The 20,753-nt window shown below is 32.9% G+C and overlaps 1 protein-coding gene across 2 annotated transcripts; it reads left to right on the top strand.

Annotated features, from left to right (window-relative positions):
• The first annotated feature begins 7,297 nt into the window (after positions 1-7,297).
• Positions 7,298-12,307, top strand: LOC107477278 (zinc finger CCCH domain-containing protein 46). Of its 2 annotated transcripts, XR_002371749.2 has the most exons (9): positions 7,299-8,630; positions 9,011-9,196; positions 10,510-10,689; positions 10,769-10,866; positions 11,010-11,261; positions 11,341-11,491; positions 11,577-11,771; positions 11,861-11,905; positions 12,067-12,307. XR_002371749.2 is itself a non-coding variant. In XM_021137540.2 (8 exons), the coding sequence occupies exons 1-7, from the start codon at positions 7,684-7,686 to the stop codon at positions 11,752-11,754; spliced, it is 1,992 nt and encodes a 663-aa protein (XP_020993199.1). In that variant the 5' UTR covers positions 7,298-7,683; the 3' UTR covers positions 11,755-11,771; positions 12,067-12,307. The 2 variants fall into 2 exon arrangements, 1 of the variants encoding a protein (XP_020993199.1); XM_021137540.2 differs by lacking the exon at positions 11,861-11,905 and having other exon boundaries at positions 7,298-8,630.
• The last annotated feature ends 8,446 nt before the right edge of the window (positions 12,308-20,753 follow it).

Below are 20,753 nucleotides of genomic sequence, written 5' to 3'. Positions count from 1 at the left end.
GGGTTGCCGCTTTTTGTTATTTGGATATCCGTTTTATTAGCCTCGAAGTGATCGATTCCTGAGTAGCCGTTTACTTATTTGGATATCTGTTTTGTTGGCTTCAGGGTGATCGATCCCCAGGTAGCCGTTTATTGTTTTGTTATTTGTATATCTATTTTGTTGGTCTCGGGGTGATTAATCCCCGGGGGTAACCACGTTTAGTTCGTGCCGAGAGTGCCCGGTAAGAAAATATACATTTAAACAACTTAAGCAATAAATGAAAGTGAAAAAGAAAAAAAATAAAGGGTAAAGAGATAGTCTTAAACGACCTCGATATTGTTGCTTTGGAAGGATGTTTCTACGTATAGTAGCAACAAAAGTTGGTGGCAATTCAAGATCTCGGGAGCTTGGTCCCGTCTAGTCTTTCGAGCCCGTGGGCTCTTTTTTCGGTTACTGTCTTGATTCGGTAAAGACCTTCTGGTGCACGAAATTGTGATCTCAATGGCGCCAATAACTTGGTACGCACAATTGTAATCTCAACTCTTTTTCACAACTTCGCACAACTAACCAGCAAGTGTATTGGGTCGTCTAAGTAATAAACCTTATGTGAGTAAGGGTCGATCCCACGGAGATTGTCGGCTTGAAGCAAGCTATGGTCACCTTGTAAATCTCAGTCAGGCGGATTCAAATGGTTATAGAGTTTTGATTATTAAAAGATAAATAAACATAAAATGAAGATAGAGATACTTATGTAATTCATTGGTGGGAATTTCAGATAAGCGTATGAGATGCCTCATTCCTTTTGAATCTCTGCTTTCTTACTGCCTTCATCCAATCCTTCATACTCCTTTCTATGGCAAGCTGTATGTTGGGTGTCACCGTTGTCAATGGCTACTTCTCGTCCTCTCAGTGAAAATGGTCCTCTACGGTTTCTGTACGGCTAATCAACTGTCGGATTTCTTATCTTGGATGAAAAATACCATTCATAGATATCGTATGGCTAATCAGCTGTTGGTTCTCGATCGTGTAGGAATAGGATTTACTATCCTTTTGTATCTGTTACCACGCCCTACAGTCGCGAGTTTGAAGATCGTCACAGTCATCCCATCTCAGATCCTACTCGGAATACCACATACAAGGTTTAGACTTTCCGGATCTCAAGAATGCTGCCAATTGATTCTAGCCTATTACCACGAAAGTTCTGATCTCGGATTCAGATGCCCCATTGTCAGAGGAAAGTCGATGTAAACCGTTGATTGGAAACCCAAGAGATATACATTCAAGCTTATTTTCATGTAGAACGGAAGTGGTTGTCAATCACGCATTCATAAGTGAGAATGGTGATGAGTTTCACATAATCATCACATTCATCATGTTCTTGTGTGCGGATGAATATCTTAGAATAAGAATAAGCATGAATTGAATAGAAGAACAATAGTACTTTGCATTAATACTCGGGAAACAGCAGAGCTCCACACCTTAATCTATGGTATGTAGAAACTCCATCGTTGAAAATATATAAGTGAAAATAAGGTAGGCATGGCCGTGAGACCAGCCCCCATGTCTAAGGACTAACATAAAACTGATCAAAGATCTGGTCAAAGACCCTGAATACAATAGTAAAAAGTTCTATTTATACTAAACTAGTTACTAGGGTTACAGAAATAGGTAACTGATGCATAAATCTACTTTCGAACCCACTTGGTGTTTGCTTGGGCTGAGTATTGAAACTTTCACATGTAGAGGTCTTCCTTGGAGTTAAGCGTCAGTTTGTAACTTGTTTCTGGCGTTTAACTCTGCTTTGCAACTTGTTTCTGGTGTTTAACGCCAGAATAGGGCAGAAAGCTAGCGTTAAACGCCAGTTTGCGTCGTCTAAACTCGGGCAAAGTATGGACTATTATATATTTCTGGAAAGCCCTGGATGTCTACTTTCCAACGCAATTAAGAGCGTGCCATTTGGACTTCTTTAGCTCCAAAAAATCCATTTCGAGTGCAGGGAGGTCAGAATCCAACAACATCAGCAGTCCTTTGTCAGCCTCTGAATCAGATTTATGCTCAGGTCCTTCAATTTTAGCCAGAAAATACATGAAATCACAGAAAAACACACAAACTCATAGTAAAGTCAAGAAATGTGAATTTTGCTTAAAATGAATAAAAATAGACTAAAAATTAATTAAAACATACTAAAAACTATGTAAAAATAATGCCAAAAAGCGTATAAATTATCCGCTCGTCACCTTCTCAATTGAGCATGAGCTTTCCTTCTCTGAAAATGGGGGGACCGATGTCGTTTCGTCGTAAGATGAGGTCTCCTAGTTCGAAGTCTCATCGTACCATGCTGCAATTGTACCTTAGGCTTATTCTCTATTTTAGAGCTCGCTCCAATATGTATGCTATGCTCCTGACCTCGTCTGCGAGGTCCCGCTCTGCTTTTTTATCATTTTCTCCCATGGTTCTACATTGGCTGGGGTCTTGGCGTGCATCAAGGTTGGCGAGGAAGATGCCTTCTACATCTCGGAATCTCTTGTGGAGGTTCATGCTGGTGTTGTCGCACTCTACCGCGTTCTCGATCCTCGTGTATCATTTCGATGGTGCTATTATCAGCCTGGAATTTCATGATTAGGAACTTGGTGAAGATGATAGTGGATAGGTCGTTGATCATCTTTCTTCCGAGGATGATGTTGTAGGTAGTGGAGTCCTTGAGAACCACGAACTCAGAGAGGATGGTCTTCCTTTGGTTTCCAGTTCCGATGGTTAGTGGTAACACTATGGAACCATCCGATTTGAGGAAGTTGTCGGGTTTCCAGATTTTCATTTCGGAGATCCAGTTTGTCGAAGCTCCTCTAAAGAGGATGTTGGAATCAGCTCTGGTGTCGACTAGTATTCTTTTCACAAGTTCAGTCCCAACTTTTGCCAATATGATGAATGAGGCATCTTTTGCTGAGGTGCCGTGTTGGCGGTCATTGGGGAAAAATGTGATCACTGCTGGAACCGAAGAGATTAGTGGTTGGTTTCTTGCGGCTAGGACTTTGAGATCCTTTATTAGTGCTGATTTTGACTTTTTCGGTGCATCCTTTCTGGTGATGACGTTTACAAGTATGGTGGGGTCGATTTCTGAACTTTCTTGGGGTGCCTGTTATATCGTCCTCGGGTTGCATCCTCTGTGTTCTCGTGAGTTTGGCAAACTTGGGGAGTTTGTCATCTCGGATGGCTTGTTCGAGGGCATCTTTTAAGTCGAAATAATCTTGGATTTTATGCCCGTATCCTTGGTGGTAGTCACAGTACATGCTTTTGTTACCGCTTGTTCATTCCTTCAGTTGTCGTGCCTTTGGGAGAATGCCTCGTTTCGTTATTTGGTGGTAGATCTCCATGATAGGAACAGGTAGGGGTGTAGTTTGAGAACTTTCCTGCCTTGAGTGGTCGGTTGGTGTTTACGAATTTGAGGTGTTATTTCTGGTCTCTTTCGGATGCCGAGCTCCCATTTGTTGGCGGCCACGACTTGGCTTACCTCTTCATCGTTTATGTATTCCTTCACAACAATTTGGATTTCGTGCATGGTCTAGACTGGTTTGATAGTAAGGTACTTTCGGAAGTCTTCATTCATGGGTCCATTGGTTAGACAGAGACTAGTTATTGAGTCTGTGAATCCATCGACTGTTAGGAACTCATCGTTGAACCCGTCGAGGTAATTCCTTAAAGATTTGTCTTGTCTTTGGGTAATTCTAAGTAGGCTGATTGGGTGCTTTGCTTCAATGATTCTAGTGGTGAACTAGGCCATAAACTTTCTGGAGACGTTGTCGAAGCTGGCTATGGAACTGTTCGGGAGGCCGTTGAACCATTTGATCGCATGGCCAGCTATGGTTATCAGAAAGGCCCTGCATTGGACCGCATCGGCGGCTCCTTCCAGGTTCATCTTGGCCTCGAATGCCATTAGGTGTTCCTAGAGATCCTTGGTGCCGTCATACTTCATGTTAATGGGTTTGTCAAAACCTTTAGGGAGTTTGGCCTTCAGGATTTTCTCAGTGAATGAGGTAGCTCCCATTATCATGTACTCGTTTCTTATTCGCTTGGCCTCCTGACTGTGCCTTCGATCATCCTCGTTGCGTCGGCGCTCCGGATCTCTAGATTTGCTCCAGTCGCGTCATTTTCTGTGTCGTTCTTCAGGGAACCATTCGTGTCTGGCCTCTCGGTGCGACCAGATTCTAGAGGTTGCTTGGCTTGCGTGTTTGGAATGGTATCGTTCCTTAGAAGTAACTCGGCCCTCAAGGTTTTGCACTCTAAGGCATAGCTCTTCGATTATCTCGACTGGTTTCTCTCCTAGGCCGTCGGGCGCTCAAACTTCAGTAGGCGACATGTTTGTCCTTCTTTTGTTGCTGCTGGATTGGGGTCGGTTGGCGATGCACGGTGTTTGTTATCCTCCCATGGATGGAAGGAATGCTATCCCTGTGTTCGGGTGTTGGGCTTCACAGGTTTGAGGAAGAGCTTGAAGAGTTCAGGAGAATAGGCAACCATGATGGGCATGGAACCGAAGTAGAGGGAGAACATGGGGCCATAGCGCTTTGAGAGATGAGGGAGTGGTGGATGAGAGGGTCCAAGAAGTGGAGGTGTCCCACTAAAGGGAGGCGGGGCTTTGGATTTCGCCATTGGAGTAGGGCAAAGGTATATAAAGAGTGTTATCACTAAGAAGGTGATTGCAAGTTGAAAAACATTGTTCCTTTTTCCTCTCAAGTACAAGCAAGAAATCAAGTGAGTGAGTTTAAGGGTTACTCCTCGAGGTTCTCCGTCATGTCGCTATGACTTTGCAGTCCCCACAGACGGCACCAATGTACTAGAAGTCTCTGGTACAGGTTGTGAGGTGGATCAGAGACTTGTGAGTCGAGGCGGTTGTCGGATTGTCTTCTTGCAGCGGCGGGGGGTGGTACATGCAAAGACACTCCGATGCCTAAGTCATAATGGATATGAGAGGTATAAGGTGTGTGGAATGAGTAATGTACCTAATGGGGGCCTCTGGCTCCCCTTTATATAGCTAGTGGTAGTTATCTCATCTTGTCTTATCTGGTTAAGATAAGGGAGGTATTCGAATTCGAATGTTGGGTCAAGATATTGGAAGATATTGATCCGTCTTTGAGCCGTGAGGATGGCCCAATCTTAAAACTGTCGAGTTCGATGACCGTTCCGAGAAATCATTCTTGTAAAATATTTTTATTTGCGATACTTTTAAAATATAATTTTACGTCACGTATGTATTAGCAAAATATTTTTATTTATAATTTAATTATTGTGATGGTCCTATAATTTTATTAAATTTATAATTAAATTTTTATAAATTTTTTTCTTTTCAATTGGATCTCTATACTGATTTTAATTTTGTAAGTAAGTCTTTCTTAGTGTAAAAAATATTAGAGTTAACTAAATATTTCTTTGCAAATTAAAGATATTCACAATTAAGAACCTAATTAGATCTTTGACCACATATTTTTTTCTAAGAATATTTCGTTAATTTTAATATTTTTGACATAAAAATGTCCTAATTATAAAATTAAAAGTAGTGTAAGAACCTAATTGAAAAGAAAAAAATATAGAGATTTAATTATAAATTAGTAAAACTATAAAGACCAAGAGAATAATTAAACCTTTATTTATCATATATCATATTTGAATTCGAATTATTTTTAAAATTAGATGAGCATAAGTTAAAATTTAATTCATTGATCAAGTCCAGTTTGGGTAAATAATTTAATTAAGTTTTTTTAAAAAAAAGTCTAAACAATAAATACTTATATTAAAAGTAGTTTATAAATAAGTTATTATTATAAAATAAATAAATAAGGAAGAGAATATAAATATAAAATAAATAAGTGTAAATAGAAGATTTTAATATTAATATTCACCAATATTATTATCTCACTATAATACTATAATAGAAGTGATTCATATATTTATTAATATTATATGTTGTAGTATACATATATATAAAGAGGGAGAGAGCGAAGTATTTAGTAAAGTTGTAACGTAAAAAAAGAGAGAATTATTTTTTATTTTTTTGTGTTATTCACTGAGAGTTAAGTTCCTATTTATATATGTATAGAATATTATGTTTTCAATGTTATTAAATTCATTTTTCCTTAAAAATGGACATCTATATATAAGCAACCTTATTACAACATTTATTTTGTATTTTGTTTTTTAATTTTAAAAATAGTNAAAAGTTATTTTTTAACTTTTTTATAAACACTAAAATATTTTTTTAAAAAATTATAATTTAATTTTAAAAATTATATTAAATATTAATGCTATAATTTTTTATAAATTAAAAATTTAAAAAAATTACTTGTGGACCTATTCAAGTTGGTTCTAATTATGATAATATGCTTTTTAGCATTAATAAAGTGACTAGAACAAAAAAAAATGTTCTTGATCACATAAATAATTCTCGGGAAAAAATTATTTTCAATTAAAATTTTTAAGTTCAAACGAAAAATTCTCAATTGAAAAATAATGACCTAAAATCAAACCATTGAATTTAAATCACACTTTATACTCACAATTATAATCAAACTTCGAACAAGAACGACATTTATGATCAAATTTAACAAATTTCAAGAAAATTATAATATGTTCAATTTTTTGCATTTCCAAATCCGAGAATAAAAAAAAACCTAGTAATCCAGCACTAGAATCAAAATGATGTTAAATTACCTTGTTAAATAGAGAAATGAAAATCTTGTATACCTTAGAAAAGAAGAATGAAATCTAATCAAATTTGGAAAACCATAAATTGGTTACGAAAGGTCATAGAAATAGAAGAAAATGTGAAGGAGAAAAGGGGAAAAAAGTGAAAAATCAAACAAGTAAAAAAGAAATAAGTTTACTTTACATAATGAATTAATGAGAGTATCATGGAAGAAGAAGGAGAAATGAAAAAAAATAATAATAAAAAAGGACAAGAAGGTGAATTGCACAAACAAAAAGAGAGGAGGAATAATAAAAAGAGACAAAAAAATTAAATTTATTTTATTTGATATTAATTAATTTTTATAATAATTAATAAATATTAAATAAGTTAAGCATATAAAATATTTTATAAAAATGATTACAAAAATTAATTTTTTTTTATGTTTTCATTATCAATACATTAAATACATTAAAAATATTAAAAATTTTCTATTATTATATTTTTAAAAGTTAAATTCGTATTTTTAAAATATATGTTTAGAAAAGCCGTATTAGCAAAACTCAAAATTAGAATTAGTTACCACTTACCATGGCAAGAATGATATATTTTTCCTTTTTTATTGGTTTGGTTGTTCTCTCTCTGGCACCAAAAATAGGCTCATGGATCAAGAATCTATGGGAATTGGGGTGTGTGTTGTGTTGACGCTTATCCTTCTAACTTCAAAGCTGGATCTCAATTCTGAACTCAAAACACTTAAAATAGGAGAGAGAAGAGAACAGTGAAATGACATAGTTGCATAGATGGAGAGAGAGAGAAAGTGTGTTGTGTACTGTGTCAAGTGGCAGCAACAACAAAACATCGCATAACGACACACACACTTGTTTCTTGTTCTTCGCTCACCAACATCAACACACTCCCACACTCACCACTCACCACCGCTTCTTCTACCGTCTCTCTTCTTTCTTTTTTAGTCTCTCTTCAACAACAAAAACCAAAAGATATCTTTTTTAATCTTCGATTATACGATTATGGGTAGTTTTGAAGCCACGAATGTTGTGGTGGCCAGAATCAACAAGCTTGACCCTGAGAATGCATCAAAGATCATTGGCCACATTCTCTTCAACCTTCAAGAACCTGACCTTGTTCGCTTGGCTTCAACCCCTGACTATGTCCTTCATAACCTTGTTCTCAGAATCAAAACCCACTTGGGACTCTCTTCTTCTTCACCTTCTTCACCTTCTAACACCATTCTCAACAACCATTTACCACCAAGACACCCCACTACTTCTCCTGCTACCACCCCAAACAACAACAACAGCAGCAGCAACAACCCCTTTTCACGCTTCAGTGCTGGTAACAACCTACTTCCTGGGTTACCAAACAACCCCATTAGCCCAAATTCAAGTTTTTCAGTCTCTCGTGACAGTATCTATGGTGGGTCTGTGTCAAAATCTAAACTTTCACTTTCACCTCGTGTGAGGAGTGATGGTGCTGGTGACTCTTTTGTTGATGAGCAAGAAATGGGTGATTACCTTTCTTTTCTCAACGAGTCACTGAATAATAATAAGGATAATGAGGATGCTGTGGATCCAATTAGGCTTGATTTGGGTCATGGTGCTGTCAACAACAATGGTGATGGCCACTTCTTCCATAGGAGGAGTTACTCTGCTAGTGACGCGTTCTTTGGGGTGCCTGATGAAGAAGTGGGAATTGGGTACAAACCATGTCTTTACTTTGCAAGAGGGTTCTGCAAAAATGGAACCAACTGCAACTTTGTTCATCATCATGATGCTGTGGACAACGCTGCCATTGTTGATTCTCCAACTATGGAAGAGCATGAGGCTCTTATGAGTTTGAAGGCTGCACACCATCAAAGATTAATGGCTGCTTCTCAGCTCATGTCTGCTGGTGCTGCACCAACCCCAATGGACAAATACATTAACTTTTCCATGCTGCGAAGGAATGATCCACAAAGGTTTTTCTAGAACTATTAAGTTAAAAAATTCAATACATTTTTCTTAGTGTGTAGTAATAGAAACTACATCTTTAGTTGTAATTATTAACTTGTTCAATTGAAAAGACTGTAATTTGAGTTGGATTTTGTGTGAAGTTGATTTGTTGAGAACTCTTAGATGATTGACATGTTGGACTAAATTGTCGTCTAATGGTTTTTAACTATCAACAACTTCACAAGAATATATCTGCATGTGAGTTTCCACCTTTGTTTCCACCTTTTTTTTCTTAAGTATGTAGTAAGAAAGACTACATCTGTAGTTGTAATTATTAACTTGTTCAATTGAAAAGTCTATAGTATTAACACAGTGATACTTTGTTTGATCTTGTGATATATTTCAGGGCAGCTGCTGCAGCAGCAGTCATGACGGCGGAAGAATTTAACAGGTTTGCCAGGTACAGGCAGGAGAGCATTGACATTCTAGGTATTGCATCGGCTGAAAGGCCTAATTCTCCTTCGAGGCAGATTTATTTAACGTTTCCGGCGGAAAGCACATTTAAAGATGAAGATGTTTCAGAATACTTCAGGTAAAACATGCTGCCGCGGCGCTCCCATTTCATAATTTGCATTAGTTGAACTGTAGTTAGGAAGATTGTTTAGGATATTATTCAAAAAAGAATGGTTTCGCCACATGATGCATTCATTGTTGCATTGGTGTTGATTAGATTGCATTGTTATGATCAGATTTTCTGATTGGCGCAATTTAAGTATGTTCTCGGATACTGCATTGACTATCCAGGTTTACCGTTCTCAGTTAGCACACCACTATTTAATGGTTTTAACACAACTTTGATTATGTTTGTCTCTTTTGCTATCCTTGATACTTGCTCACTGATTTCGGGTTTCTTGGTTTGCCGTTCATCAATCTACAGTCAGCTACTTAAACCCAATTGTTGTGGTTTTGTCATTACTGCTAAACCTAAGAATTATGTGATACTCAGCTGAAAACTTTATGTATGGTATGAGTTTAATGCCCTTGTTTACGTTAGTCATGGGTATCATAATTGGTTGAGAATGATGGATGGATGCATCCTCCCCCCTCCCCCCCTTTTCGGGCTGATTTCATTGTAATTGCAATATGAAAACGATAACAGCTGAAAACAATTATGTGTTGTTTCATTAATTGTTTGTTGACTCTATTCCTTGCAATGTAATGGACTCTATGTCATTTTACTGGAAGCATTATATATGTGTCAACAAATAAGAATTAACTTTGAACCATTAGAGGAAGAGAAGTGCTATATAAGCTAGGAAAAGTATAACTGTAATCTTTGTCAAAAATCATGTTATTGATATATAATTATATAATAAATTGTGCGACCACTTTTTTATTTTAAAGGAAAATTAACTTTATTTGTATGTTGACTTTGTTATTGTAGTGTTAGAGAGCTCGCTTTGTTTCATTGGAACAATAATATATGTGTTAATACTTAATAGGCGATAACTAATTTTTGAGCCATTATCAAAAGTGCTGCATAGCCAAAATAAATGTAACAATAATCTTTGCCCGAAATCATGGTGATGGTTGTATAATAAGAAGTGGTGGGATCTACTTTTTCATCAAAAGGTTAAGGACAATGCCACCTCATTCTAGTATACATTCTGTTTGTTGATTATTTTCCTTAGCGGCTTTGGAACCGTGATCTCAATTGACCGTATGTTTCTCTAACTTGATAATTACTTGTAATATTATTTAGTCTATCTGCATGCAAGCATTTATTGTGTCTTCATATATTCATATAGATGTAAATGCATGCATGCATGGATACATATGTATGTATCTACATTCATGTTTGAAGTTAGGAATTTTATTGCAATATCTACTTTTTTCCTTTTGCAGCAAATTTGGACCCGTGCATGATGTGAGGATTCCTTACCAGCAAAAGCGAATGTTTGGGTTTGTTACATTTGTCTATTCGGAGACAGTGAGACTCATATTATCCAAAGGGAATCCCCATTTCATCTGCGATTCCCGTGTACTTGTCAAGCCCTACAAGGAGAAGGGAAAAATTGTTGAGAAGTATGTCAGCTTGCAGTCTTTTGTTAAGTTCATATCTTCCTTCTGCCACAATCTATCTTATTGTGATTGGTGCATGCAGGAGACAACATCAACCACCACATATAGAGAGGGTAGAACTCTCGCCATGTTTGAGCCCCTCCGAACTTGAATTTAAAGCCCCTCATGATTTCCGTCTTGGTAATGCAATCTGTTGTTTCAACTGTTTTAATCTACTTTGGCTCTAGAAGTAGCATACTTAAAGGAAGTTACAATGTTTTTGGAAGCTGTAAATGCGACGGATGGTTTCCATTTTGAATTGTAGTGGATCTGTTTCTCTGCAGGAGCACGAATGTTGTATAATCCACAGGAGATCTTGCTGAGAAGAAAATTGGAGGAGCAGGTTGACTTTCAGCAAGCCATTGAACTCCAGGAAAGAAGGCTGATGAATCTACACCTTCCGGACTTTAAGAATAATCACCTTTGCCATCACCAGCGAAGTCTCTCTTTCGGCGCCACTTTGCCATCATCTCAACTTCAAGGTCATATTAGCAGTCCAAGGCTTTATTCCGATAGCATCAGAGAAGATATGACAGGTTGGTCAATTGACACTGGCTCCATATAAACTTCCATTGAAGCAGGTTAAATATTTCTTAATTTTGCTACATGTTGCAGGATTCACCGGCAGCCTTGTTTCTACGGCCATGGCTTCAGCTGCTGCTGTTGCGCCGCAACAGCAAGAAGTTGATTTGGCTAGAATCCATGATAACTGCAGCAGGAACGGAAAGGACGGCTCTCAGGATGAAATCATAGATGTTCAAAATAGGTATAAATTTTGACATCTGATCTTATTCTTGTTGACATTGTTATATTGTGTCATTGCGCTTATCATGGTCAGAACTATGGTGCAGCATCGAGCATGCCCTTCCGGATAGCCTCTTTACTTCGCCAACAAAAGCAACCAGGGATGATCCGGCAGACTTCTCTTCATTGGCCGAGGTCAACGAGAGTGCCGTGTTCTCCACATGCTCATCATCTCAGATCAAGTTAGAACCAAAAAGCGCTTTAAGTGACATGGCTTCTCATTAATATTCACCAAATCTAAGGTACTTCTGGTTATAGTTTTATGATGGCAAGTTAACTCATACTCTCTTTTTAGGATCTTAGTTCTGCATATCTTGGTTTTGAATTGTAGGTAATAAATAAATATAGAAGTGGCATTGTGATAACTTTATTAGAGGTAAGTAAGAGATTCTAACTCTCTCTACATTTTTTTAAAAATTTTCTTCAAATGAAAAAATCATATAAAAAAAAACATGCTTTTAATGTAGTGTAGTAATGAATTAAAAATCCCTCTAATAAATTTCATTTTTTTTTCTTTGCTGGTATGTTTCCATGCAGATTTGTAGAAGCATACAGAAGGATGAATACTCTAGATGTATATGCAAATACACCTAGGTTAAAAAAGATTAGATCCTAACAGCAAGAAATACAATATTTGATACTACTAGGACAGACATATATCACTTTATAAAAGTAATTATCTTTTTTCTCTATTTTTTCTTTTTGCACTAAACTGAGGCACAACAAAGTACTATAGATTTTTACCTTAATGTATAATAAATATACAACTCTTTTGATACTTTCATATCTCATTTTGTTCCAATTATGCAAATGTTTCGGTAGATTAAAAGTTGCCTAGCAGGGGAATCACAACAAAATCTTGATACACCACTGATTATACTCAAAGACACTAAGTTGAAATCTGAGTAGAAAATATGCTGTTACAATTCCAGTCCTCTTGTGTCATTATTATGTCCTCTTTTTAAGGGTTGCTAGTGGTGTACCTGTGCCTACTGACCCAACTTTGATTCCATTACTATTATTATTTTTTGATATGAACATGCAATCAATATAGGTCACAGAGGCAAGTCAGGATATCAATAATGGTATAGCTTATATCATGTCCAATATTTTTTGTGTACATTTATTTATACATCCCCTATGTCAAACATGTAATTTTGCAAAAATGATATTTTTCTCATTAGTTGCTTAAAGAAGTTAATACATACTATATCAATCCCCAAGTTAACTTGATGGTGTATGCCACAATATTATTTTTTCCCAAAATTTTAAGTTTATAGAAGATACATAAATTATTATATCTATATCATGTCCATTCAAGTAAGTTGTTTCTTGAGTTTGTTTGAATTTTTCTATATTTTTTTTAAATTTATTTTATGCTAATTTTTTTTTATCTAACAAGCACTGAATTTTAATTTTTTTTTGTGATAAAAGTTTTGAAACACTATTCTTCTCAAAAAATTAATTTTATAGAGATACATAAATAATTATATCTTTGTCAGTATAAATTAATTTTTGGTAAAATTTTACGTGTTGTTGTCTTTATATAAAATTAATAATTAAAAATTATAAAATAATTTTTCACGGTTAATTTTATATAAAATTAAAAACTAAAAGTTGTTAAATAATTTAATATATAAATTTAATCATTTTTAACAATCTAACTTGGCATAAAATGTACAGCCGGTGAGTTGTTACCTTAATTTGATGAGATACAGAGTTGGATTATTCTAGAGCATATGCATGAAGGTGTGGGAAAAAATCTTGTGGCTAATTTGTTGTTAGTACATTAAAAAGTTATCTTTTTTTCTGGTGAAGGTTGAAAGGGAATCCAATTCAATCCAAATATATTGTTGTTTGTATTATTGTATAAGTACTAGTTTGTCTTATAGTGTGAGGTCACATGTGGGGGATAGTAGTAAACTGCGGTCACATGGTGCTGACATAACAAGAACAATTAGTACCATGGGCCTCATCACACTCCTTTCACTTTCAATTATCAACTCTTTCAATTGAAATGTTTGTTTTTGAATCTTTCTATTTTATGGATCATACAACACCCTTGTGTGTGTCCTGCCATTTACTTTATTAAATTTTTATGCATCATTGCAGCCTTATAAAAAAGTGTCCTTTCACATGTTGCTGCCATCATTGCTTCTATTTTTATTTTACTTCACTTTTTCTGATAACTTCAATTTGGATTATTATCTATTGTATTACATTATATTAAGATCAAAGAATGTCTTTAGGCTATTTGAATGTTTATAATTACTTATCACTTGATAAGTGTTTTTTTCGTGTCACTATAATTATGCTTATTTAAATTTTAGGGTTGTGAAAATGTTGGGGAAAGATTGTATTGTTTTGGTGGCAAATGCTAATACTAAAGTACAAAGTACAGTATTTTTTAGAAAACAACTTATCTTTAGAAAACAACTAAAGTAGTAGTTAAGTTTTATGTAACCTATTTTAACAATTTGAAAAAGAAATATGATTAACCTTATTAGCAAGTTATCCTTTTAAATTTTAGTAAGAAATGTTTAAAGACGAGTTTATTTCACTAGAATTGAATATATATAAAAATTTACACTTGCAAAGTCGCTGAATTTTGGTACTTGATTTGACCAAATAATACAAAATCCCCTCTAATTTTAGCCCAGTTAATTCTTAACGCTTTATTCATCGTATAGAATCTTTATATATATATAAGACGCTAGTTTAGTGATAAAGTTTTTGGGGTTTTGGTACTAAATGATCACTTGTACAAATTATGATAATGCAAACCAGAAAACTATAATAAATATATAAAAAAACAACACTGGCTCTTTTTTTGTCAGAAACACTGGCAATTTGGGCTCCGATTTATTGAGACTTTGAGAGGTTTTAAGTTAGCCCAAGTTTAGAGTGTACGAGGTAATGGGCTAAGGCCCATAAAGAAGCCTGCCTTTGTTTATAATTTTTATGATGGTTTCCACCATTTTTACTTCCACTAATCCATCATTAATGGATTTGGAGTGGGTTCGGCTTGATTAATGGCCAGTGCTACTGTTTCTTTAGTTTTGAAATGAGGTAACAATGATCATTAAGGGAAAAAAAAATGCTTAAACCACAGTAGACTAGGGTCAAACGTTTTAGTTTCAAAAAATAGTAGCATCGTAACTTAGACTAGTTAATGTAAATGTTTTAGTCAAAGGAAGCAAAATATTTGAGATGTGTTGGAAATAGGATAGTCTATTTTCTTTTTTCCCCAAATATTTTGAAAGTTGAACTAATGTTAATATGTATTGAATGCTTATAAGTCACCACATGAATATGCTCACATTTAACAAGAAAAATGACTTTCCAAAATAAAACACACCCTAATACAGAATACTATTCAAGTTGAGCTTTAAAAAAAGGGCTCATACTTCAGGGTATCATTTTTTTCTTTTTCTTTTCTTTTTTTTTTTCCTTTTAAAATCCTTTCAATTTCAGGGAAGGAAAAAATAAATAAATTGTCCACAAGTCTCAAGATTTCCTTAATAAAGTTGTGCGTTCCTAACTTGTTAAGTTATATACTAAGGGGCAGTTTGGCTAAACTTCTTAAATAAGTCTTTTAAAAAAGAAATTTAAAATATAAAAATTTTTATTAATAACAATTTTTAAATAAATTATTTTGTGTTTGAAAGTTATTATAGAAGTCTTTGTTTTAAAGTTATACATTAAATAGGAGTGATAAATTAGCTTTTGAAAATAGAAGAAGTTATATTTTTTTATTTTTTTAAAAATTTTTAAATAATTTTTTAAGAAGTTAAAAATTTATCTAAAAAATTGTACTAAACATTATTAATATAATTTTTTATAAGTAAAAAAAAAAACTTTTTACTGTTTCCTAAACTGACCTTAATTTTCAAAGTTAAATTACTCCGAATCAGCTGCGTTGCAGTCAGAATTACCAATTTTAATTTATGTTACCAAAAACTGAAATATTCTTCTATTGTATGCTTCTTCACACCAAGGTCAGTCAAATAAGAGGACATTTTCTTTTTCAAAAAAAGAAATTAGAATTTGATATCTGACCAATTAGTTTTATGCATAGTATTAAAAGGGCAAATGACATAATTAAACAGAATGATGTTGAAAATTACCCGAATACAATAAATAGGAATTGGTTACATTTAGATGCTGGATTAACTCTTAACTATATGAATCACTATGAGTCGGTGTGGTTTATTAATTTCTATATTAACTGCTACTAGCCGTTGACAATCATAGTAAAAAATACTATAAAACTCTTTAACCTATCTTGGGTTCCGAAAAAAAATAAACTATGGGTAGTGAACCATTTTAACCAACCATGATTAATACAAAAATTAGGGAAGTGAATTTGCCATAAGCAATCACAGTTTATGAGGAAAAAAATGTGTAAAGAGATGGCTATGGATAGCCGCGTGTCATGAAGAGGTTGCAATAGCTGGCTACGGAATCTTCATTTGGATGGTTTTCAAAATTTAATTTTAAAGATTTTTCTAGAGCGCGCCGCAAGGATCATGCAAGGATGAGATCATGAATGAAGAAGAAATTTATGTATACCGACTTAACAATGTTGTCCATGCTGTTGGAAATATCAAAGTTAGTACTATTATTGTTTAAAAGTAGATTTATAGTGATATTCACAAAGTTCATTAAATATTGTTAGATATGCTAGTTTTGTTGGCTACTAGTTTTCGTTCACACCATTCTAAGCAGAATGGAAAAGAAAGATTATTAATATTATATTAGGAGCGAAAAATAAGCGGCATTTACCAACTTTAATTTATAAAAATTGGAAATCGTTAGTTGTTTAATTTATTATTGTTAAAATTTTGATTAAAATATGATCCGTGTCTAACATTTTATTTTGTAATACAGTTAACTAAGTGTATATTTAATATTAGAAGATAACAAAACATATTTCTTTACGATCAAATCATCTTATATTTGAAGATTGTGGATAATAGTGAACTATTATTGATTTAGAATGGATGAGTCTTTGACTAGTGCATTCATCAAGAAGTGGCGTATTGAGACGTTACTTTCTATATATTATTCGGAGAGTGCATAATTATTTTATAGGACGCAATATACCACCTGGGGTTGCCAATTGATTGCGAAGCAATCAACGAGTGCCTCCTGAACTTCCTATAATTCATGCCGGGTGAAAAGCTAACATGGAAATGGTTTAAGAAGCTAATAGGTAAACTTTTATCACTGAATAAGTTCAAGCAGATGACAGTCTACTTCATGTGATTCTATGAAAGGTTCAAAGTGCTTTCAACCGATGTTATTGAAGACAATGCATATATACTCTCGGACTTACATTATAATATTATTTTTAACTCAGTTGTTCGGTGACAAGAATGAAAATCGGGTTCATCTTCAGTAATTGCCATTTGTGGCAAAGCTAGATTGAAATGGGCAAGTAGAGCTAGGGTTCAGCTACTTGATATCAACGTGGCAAAACAAGCGTGAAGTCCGTTATATTTCCTAACCTCCTAGTACCATTTTTTGCTGAATTGAGATCCGAGTCAACAAATTGTAGCCTTTTTTCAAATTTTTTGCACTTTTCATGATATTTAAGATAGCTGGCTCCAACACTCCACTACACGAAGAATGTTATAACTCTTGATAATAAGCACAACTCACAACTTTTTCTTTATTTTAGAATGATTGTTCAATCTGAAATGTCAGTGGATGATTTGTATCGTTCAAACTGCGGCTCCAAAACCATACTCAAAGTTCAGTTGTTGTGCAATCACATCCAAATTTAGGACGAAAAAGTGTGGCAGGTATAACTATGTGCCGGAACTTAATGAATCATATTGTATACATGGATTGCTCATTCTATCCTCATCACTGTACTAACTATCTCGACATGCTTCTCGTTCGAATAATCTTAACGCATTGCAGTTTTAACCCGATCTAGTTCTCAATCCTCTGCATCATCAAAAATCATGTAAAGAGAACCAGCCATCACAATCGCTAGCTTGCCAAAAGAACGATTATCTCTTATAACACATGCATCCTATTGTCGCAATTTAAATCAATTGCAAAGGTTGGAAATACAACCAACGCTATAGTTGGTGCAACCATAGACATTAAACTTGAGGTTTTCCAAGCCAGTCGATTAAGCATTTAGAGTTAATCTTTGATGATAGCATCTTCCAACTTTGAATACAAATCATGGTTCTCATTCTCGGAAAACTTCTCCCACAATAAAAAGAATTTGTAAATCTTTATCAACTCTATTATAAATATATACCGACGACATAATAAAAGTCAAGGTCTTGTAAAATAATTTTTTTTACCCATTTGATTCTATTATTTCCATATATCCCAAACTTATGTTATATAATGATTTGAAAATCCATGAATGTATTTGATGAATGAATAAAAATGTTCAAAGGCTATTTATCGTAAACTTTATACTTTTTAGTTTTTTAAATCTTGTCTTTATTAGATATGGTATTCGACTATTCTACATTAAAATATGTCTAAAATTAGTTTTTACAGAACAATTTTTATTAGTAAACTGCTACAGAATTAGGTTTTTCTTATTAAACTTCATTTTCTATCGTAGTTTATTAGTTTATTCTTCTTGTTAATTGCTATTTCTTATAGTAATTTATATTTTGTTTATATCTTTATTTATATAAACTGCGAATCACGATGCAACATTTTTATATAATAAACAAAAAAACTGAATATAATATTTTTTCATTTGTTATATTTTTATAATATTATCATATTAGTTTTATGTATAGTTATTAAACTCAAAATATAGTCTTTCCAGTCAATGTATTATGTCTTGGATTCAACCAATGAGTGTCGCATGTTTTGGATATAGTCAGTGGTAGCAAAGAGTGTCTCAATTCTAAGGAACCAGGTTCAATCTCCAACAATAGCATGTAGTTTATTTCTCTGCTATTTATTACTTCTCGGACGTTGACGTGTGGAGAATTCCCAGAGTACATTCGGAGTACATTGTAAATCGAGAAACGGGTATTAAACATCTGACATCAGTTCAAAAACTGATTTGTTCAGAACAGAAATAAGAGTCATAGCACCCAAATTTAAAAATAATTTTAAATTAATAAATAAAAACTAAATAAATACTATTTAAATAATAATAAACTATACTAATTTTAAAAATATTAAAATTAATAAACAATTAGTAGACCATTTTTGTTTTATAAATGGATCTAAATTATTTATAAATATTTTTATATTTTAGGATTAAATTTTTATATGGATATATCTAGGGCACACATCGATGTGAATTGTGTCTCTACTAATTTAAAATTAGTAATTTAAAATCGCACACGTATTAATAATAGTAACAAAATATATTATTTTTTTATTTTTTNTATATTTTTAAATGTAGTATTTAATTAATCATATAAGTAAGAATTTTTTATTTAAATAAATTAAATATATTATTTATCAAAATCTTTAATATAAATATTTATTTTATCTGATTAACTAACGTCTCCAACATGGATTAAAGGTTGGGAGTAATAGATAATTGGAATTAGAAGTGATTACTAAAAGTGGTTATTAATTTTGATTTAATTCTAGGTATTAATGATTTGGAGTAGGACTGAATTAACACTTAATAATTTTAAATTTTAACTGTCCATTAATTTTAATATTTTAAAATTAGTATAATTTATTATGATTTTAATAATATTTATTTAATTTTTATTTATTAATTTAATTAATTTTTATTCAAAAATATAAATTTAAAATTATTTTTAAATTTAGTCTAATTTAAAATTTATCTAAAATTATATGTGCACGTATTTCGGTGCTGCTACTCTGATTCGTCTTCTAACTGGATCTTTTAAATAAGTTTTTGAATGTATCTCAAATGTTTAATATCTCAAATGTTTATTGATCTATATCGTATATTTTTCACGCGTTATAGCTCGTATTTAAAATACGTTTATATTCATGTTGAATTTACAGTATTCGAAATGTAATATGTTATTTATTTAAATAATTATTCTAGAGTTGATATATATCAATAAATTATTTAATTATTTAATTTAAATAAAAAATCTCACATATTGACATGGTCTGAGAATTGGAAAGGAGTTCAATTCAAATTGGCCATTTTGGCCTAAATTTGATCAAAGGGGACCAAATTGATTGTGGTGACTGAACTTGTTAAAGAGGACAAATAAAATTTATTAAATTATTTAATATATTTAACTAAATTATTATAAAATAAATTTTATTTATTATTTTTATATAAAAATAAATTCATATAAAAATTTATTAGAGGTGATAAAGTGGACCGTTCCGCTTCGTCAATGTTCGATTCATAAATGGGGCAGGCCGACCCATCCTGCCAACTAAAATAGATTCAAAATGTTAATCCGTTCTACTTTATGGCGGATTGGCGAATTGACGATTTAGCCCACTTGACTTTTTTTTGANAAAATTAAATACAAAAAAAGTTAAATTATAATATATTTTTTTCATTATCTTTTTTTTAATTTTTTTATTTCAATAAAATTGTTCAAAATAATATTTATTAATAGAACCATTTTTATTTTAAAAAATAAGTCATATAATTTGAGTAAATATATGAAATTTTAAAATAAAATAAATAAAGTTAATAATTAAAAAAATAAAAATAAAAAAAGTGTTTGCAAATTTTATAATTATTAATTTTATAATATAATCACTTTTTTATTTAATAAAAAAATAAAAATAAAAATCTTTGACTCAGCATATTGACACACTCTGTCCCGTCAAAATCCACCAATTTGATAGTGCAGATTTGGCAGATTTTTTGTATTTTGACGGACTCCAAATCTTAGTCCGATCTATTTTTTAACAGATTTAGTAGGTCGACCTAACCAATTCAATCTGTTTTGTAACTCCTAAAAATTACTATTAATTATTTGTTTGATTTAAATCAAGAGGTGATGTGGTGGATTTTATTGGGTTTTTGGTTGAACTAGCAGCTCTAATTCAACTGGATCCCGTATAATGTTAATAACTATGCTTTTATGCCTATTATTAGTGTATTTTATGTACGGTATTAAAAGACACATTCGCATGAAGTGTGATTGCTTGTTTGATACCATTTTACCGTCAATATATAGTATGAAGAAATTTTTAAGTGTATCAGATATATAAATATTTTAATAATTTTAATCGTTAATTTTAATTATAAAAGATATATATATAATATA

This window comes from Arachis duranensis, chromosome 3, assembly GCF_000817695.3.
Source record: "Arachis duranensis cultivar V14167 chromosome 3, aradu.V14167.gnm2.J7QH, whole genome shotgun sequence".
NCBI classification, from domain to species: Eukaryota; Viridiplantae; Streptophyta; class Magnoliopsida; order Fabales; family Fabaceae; genus Arachis; species Arachis duranensis.
The sequence above is the reverse complement of the archived record's forward strand: the minus strand, read 5'-3'. Positions and strand labels throughout refer to the sequence as shown.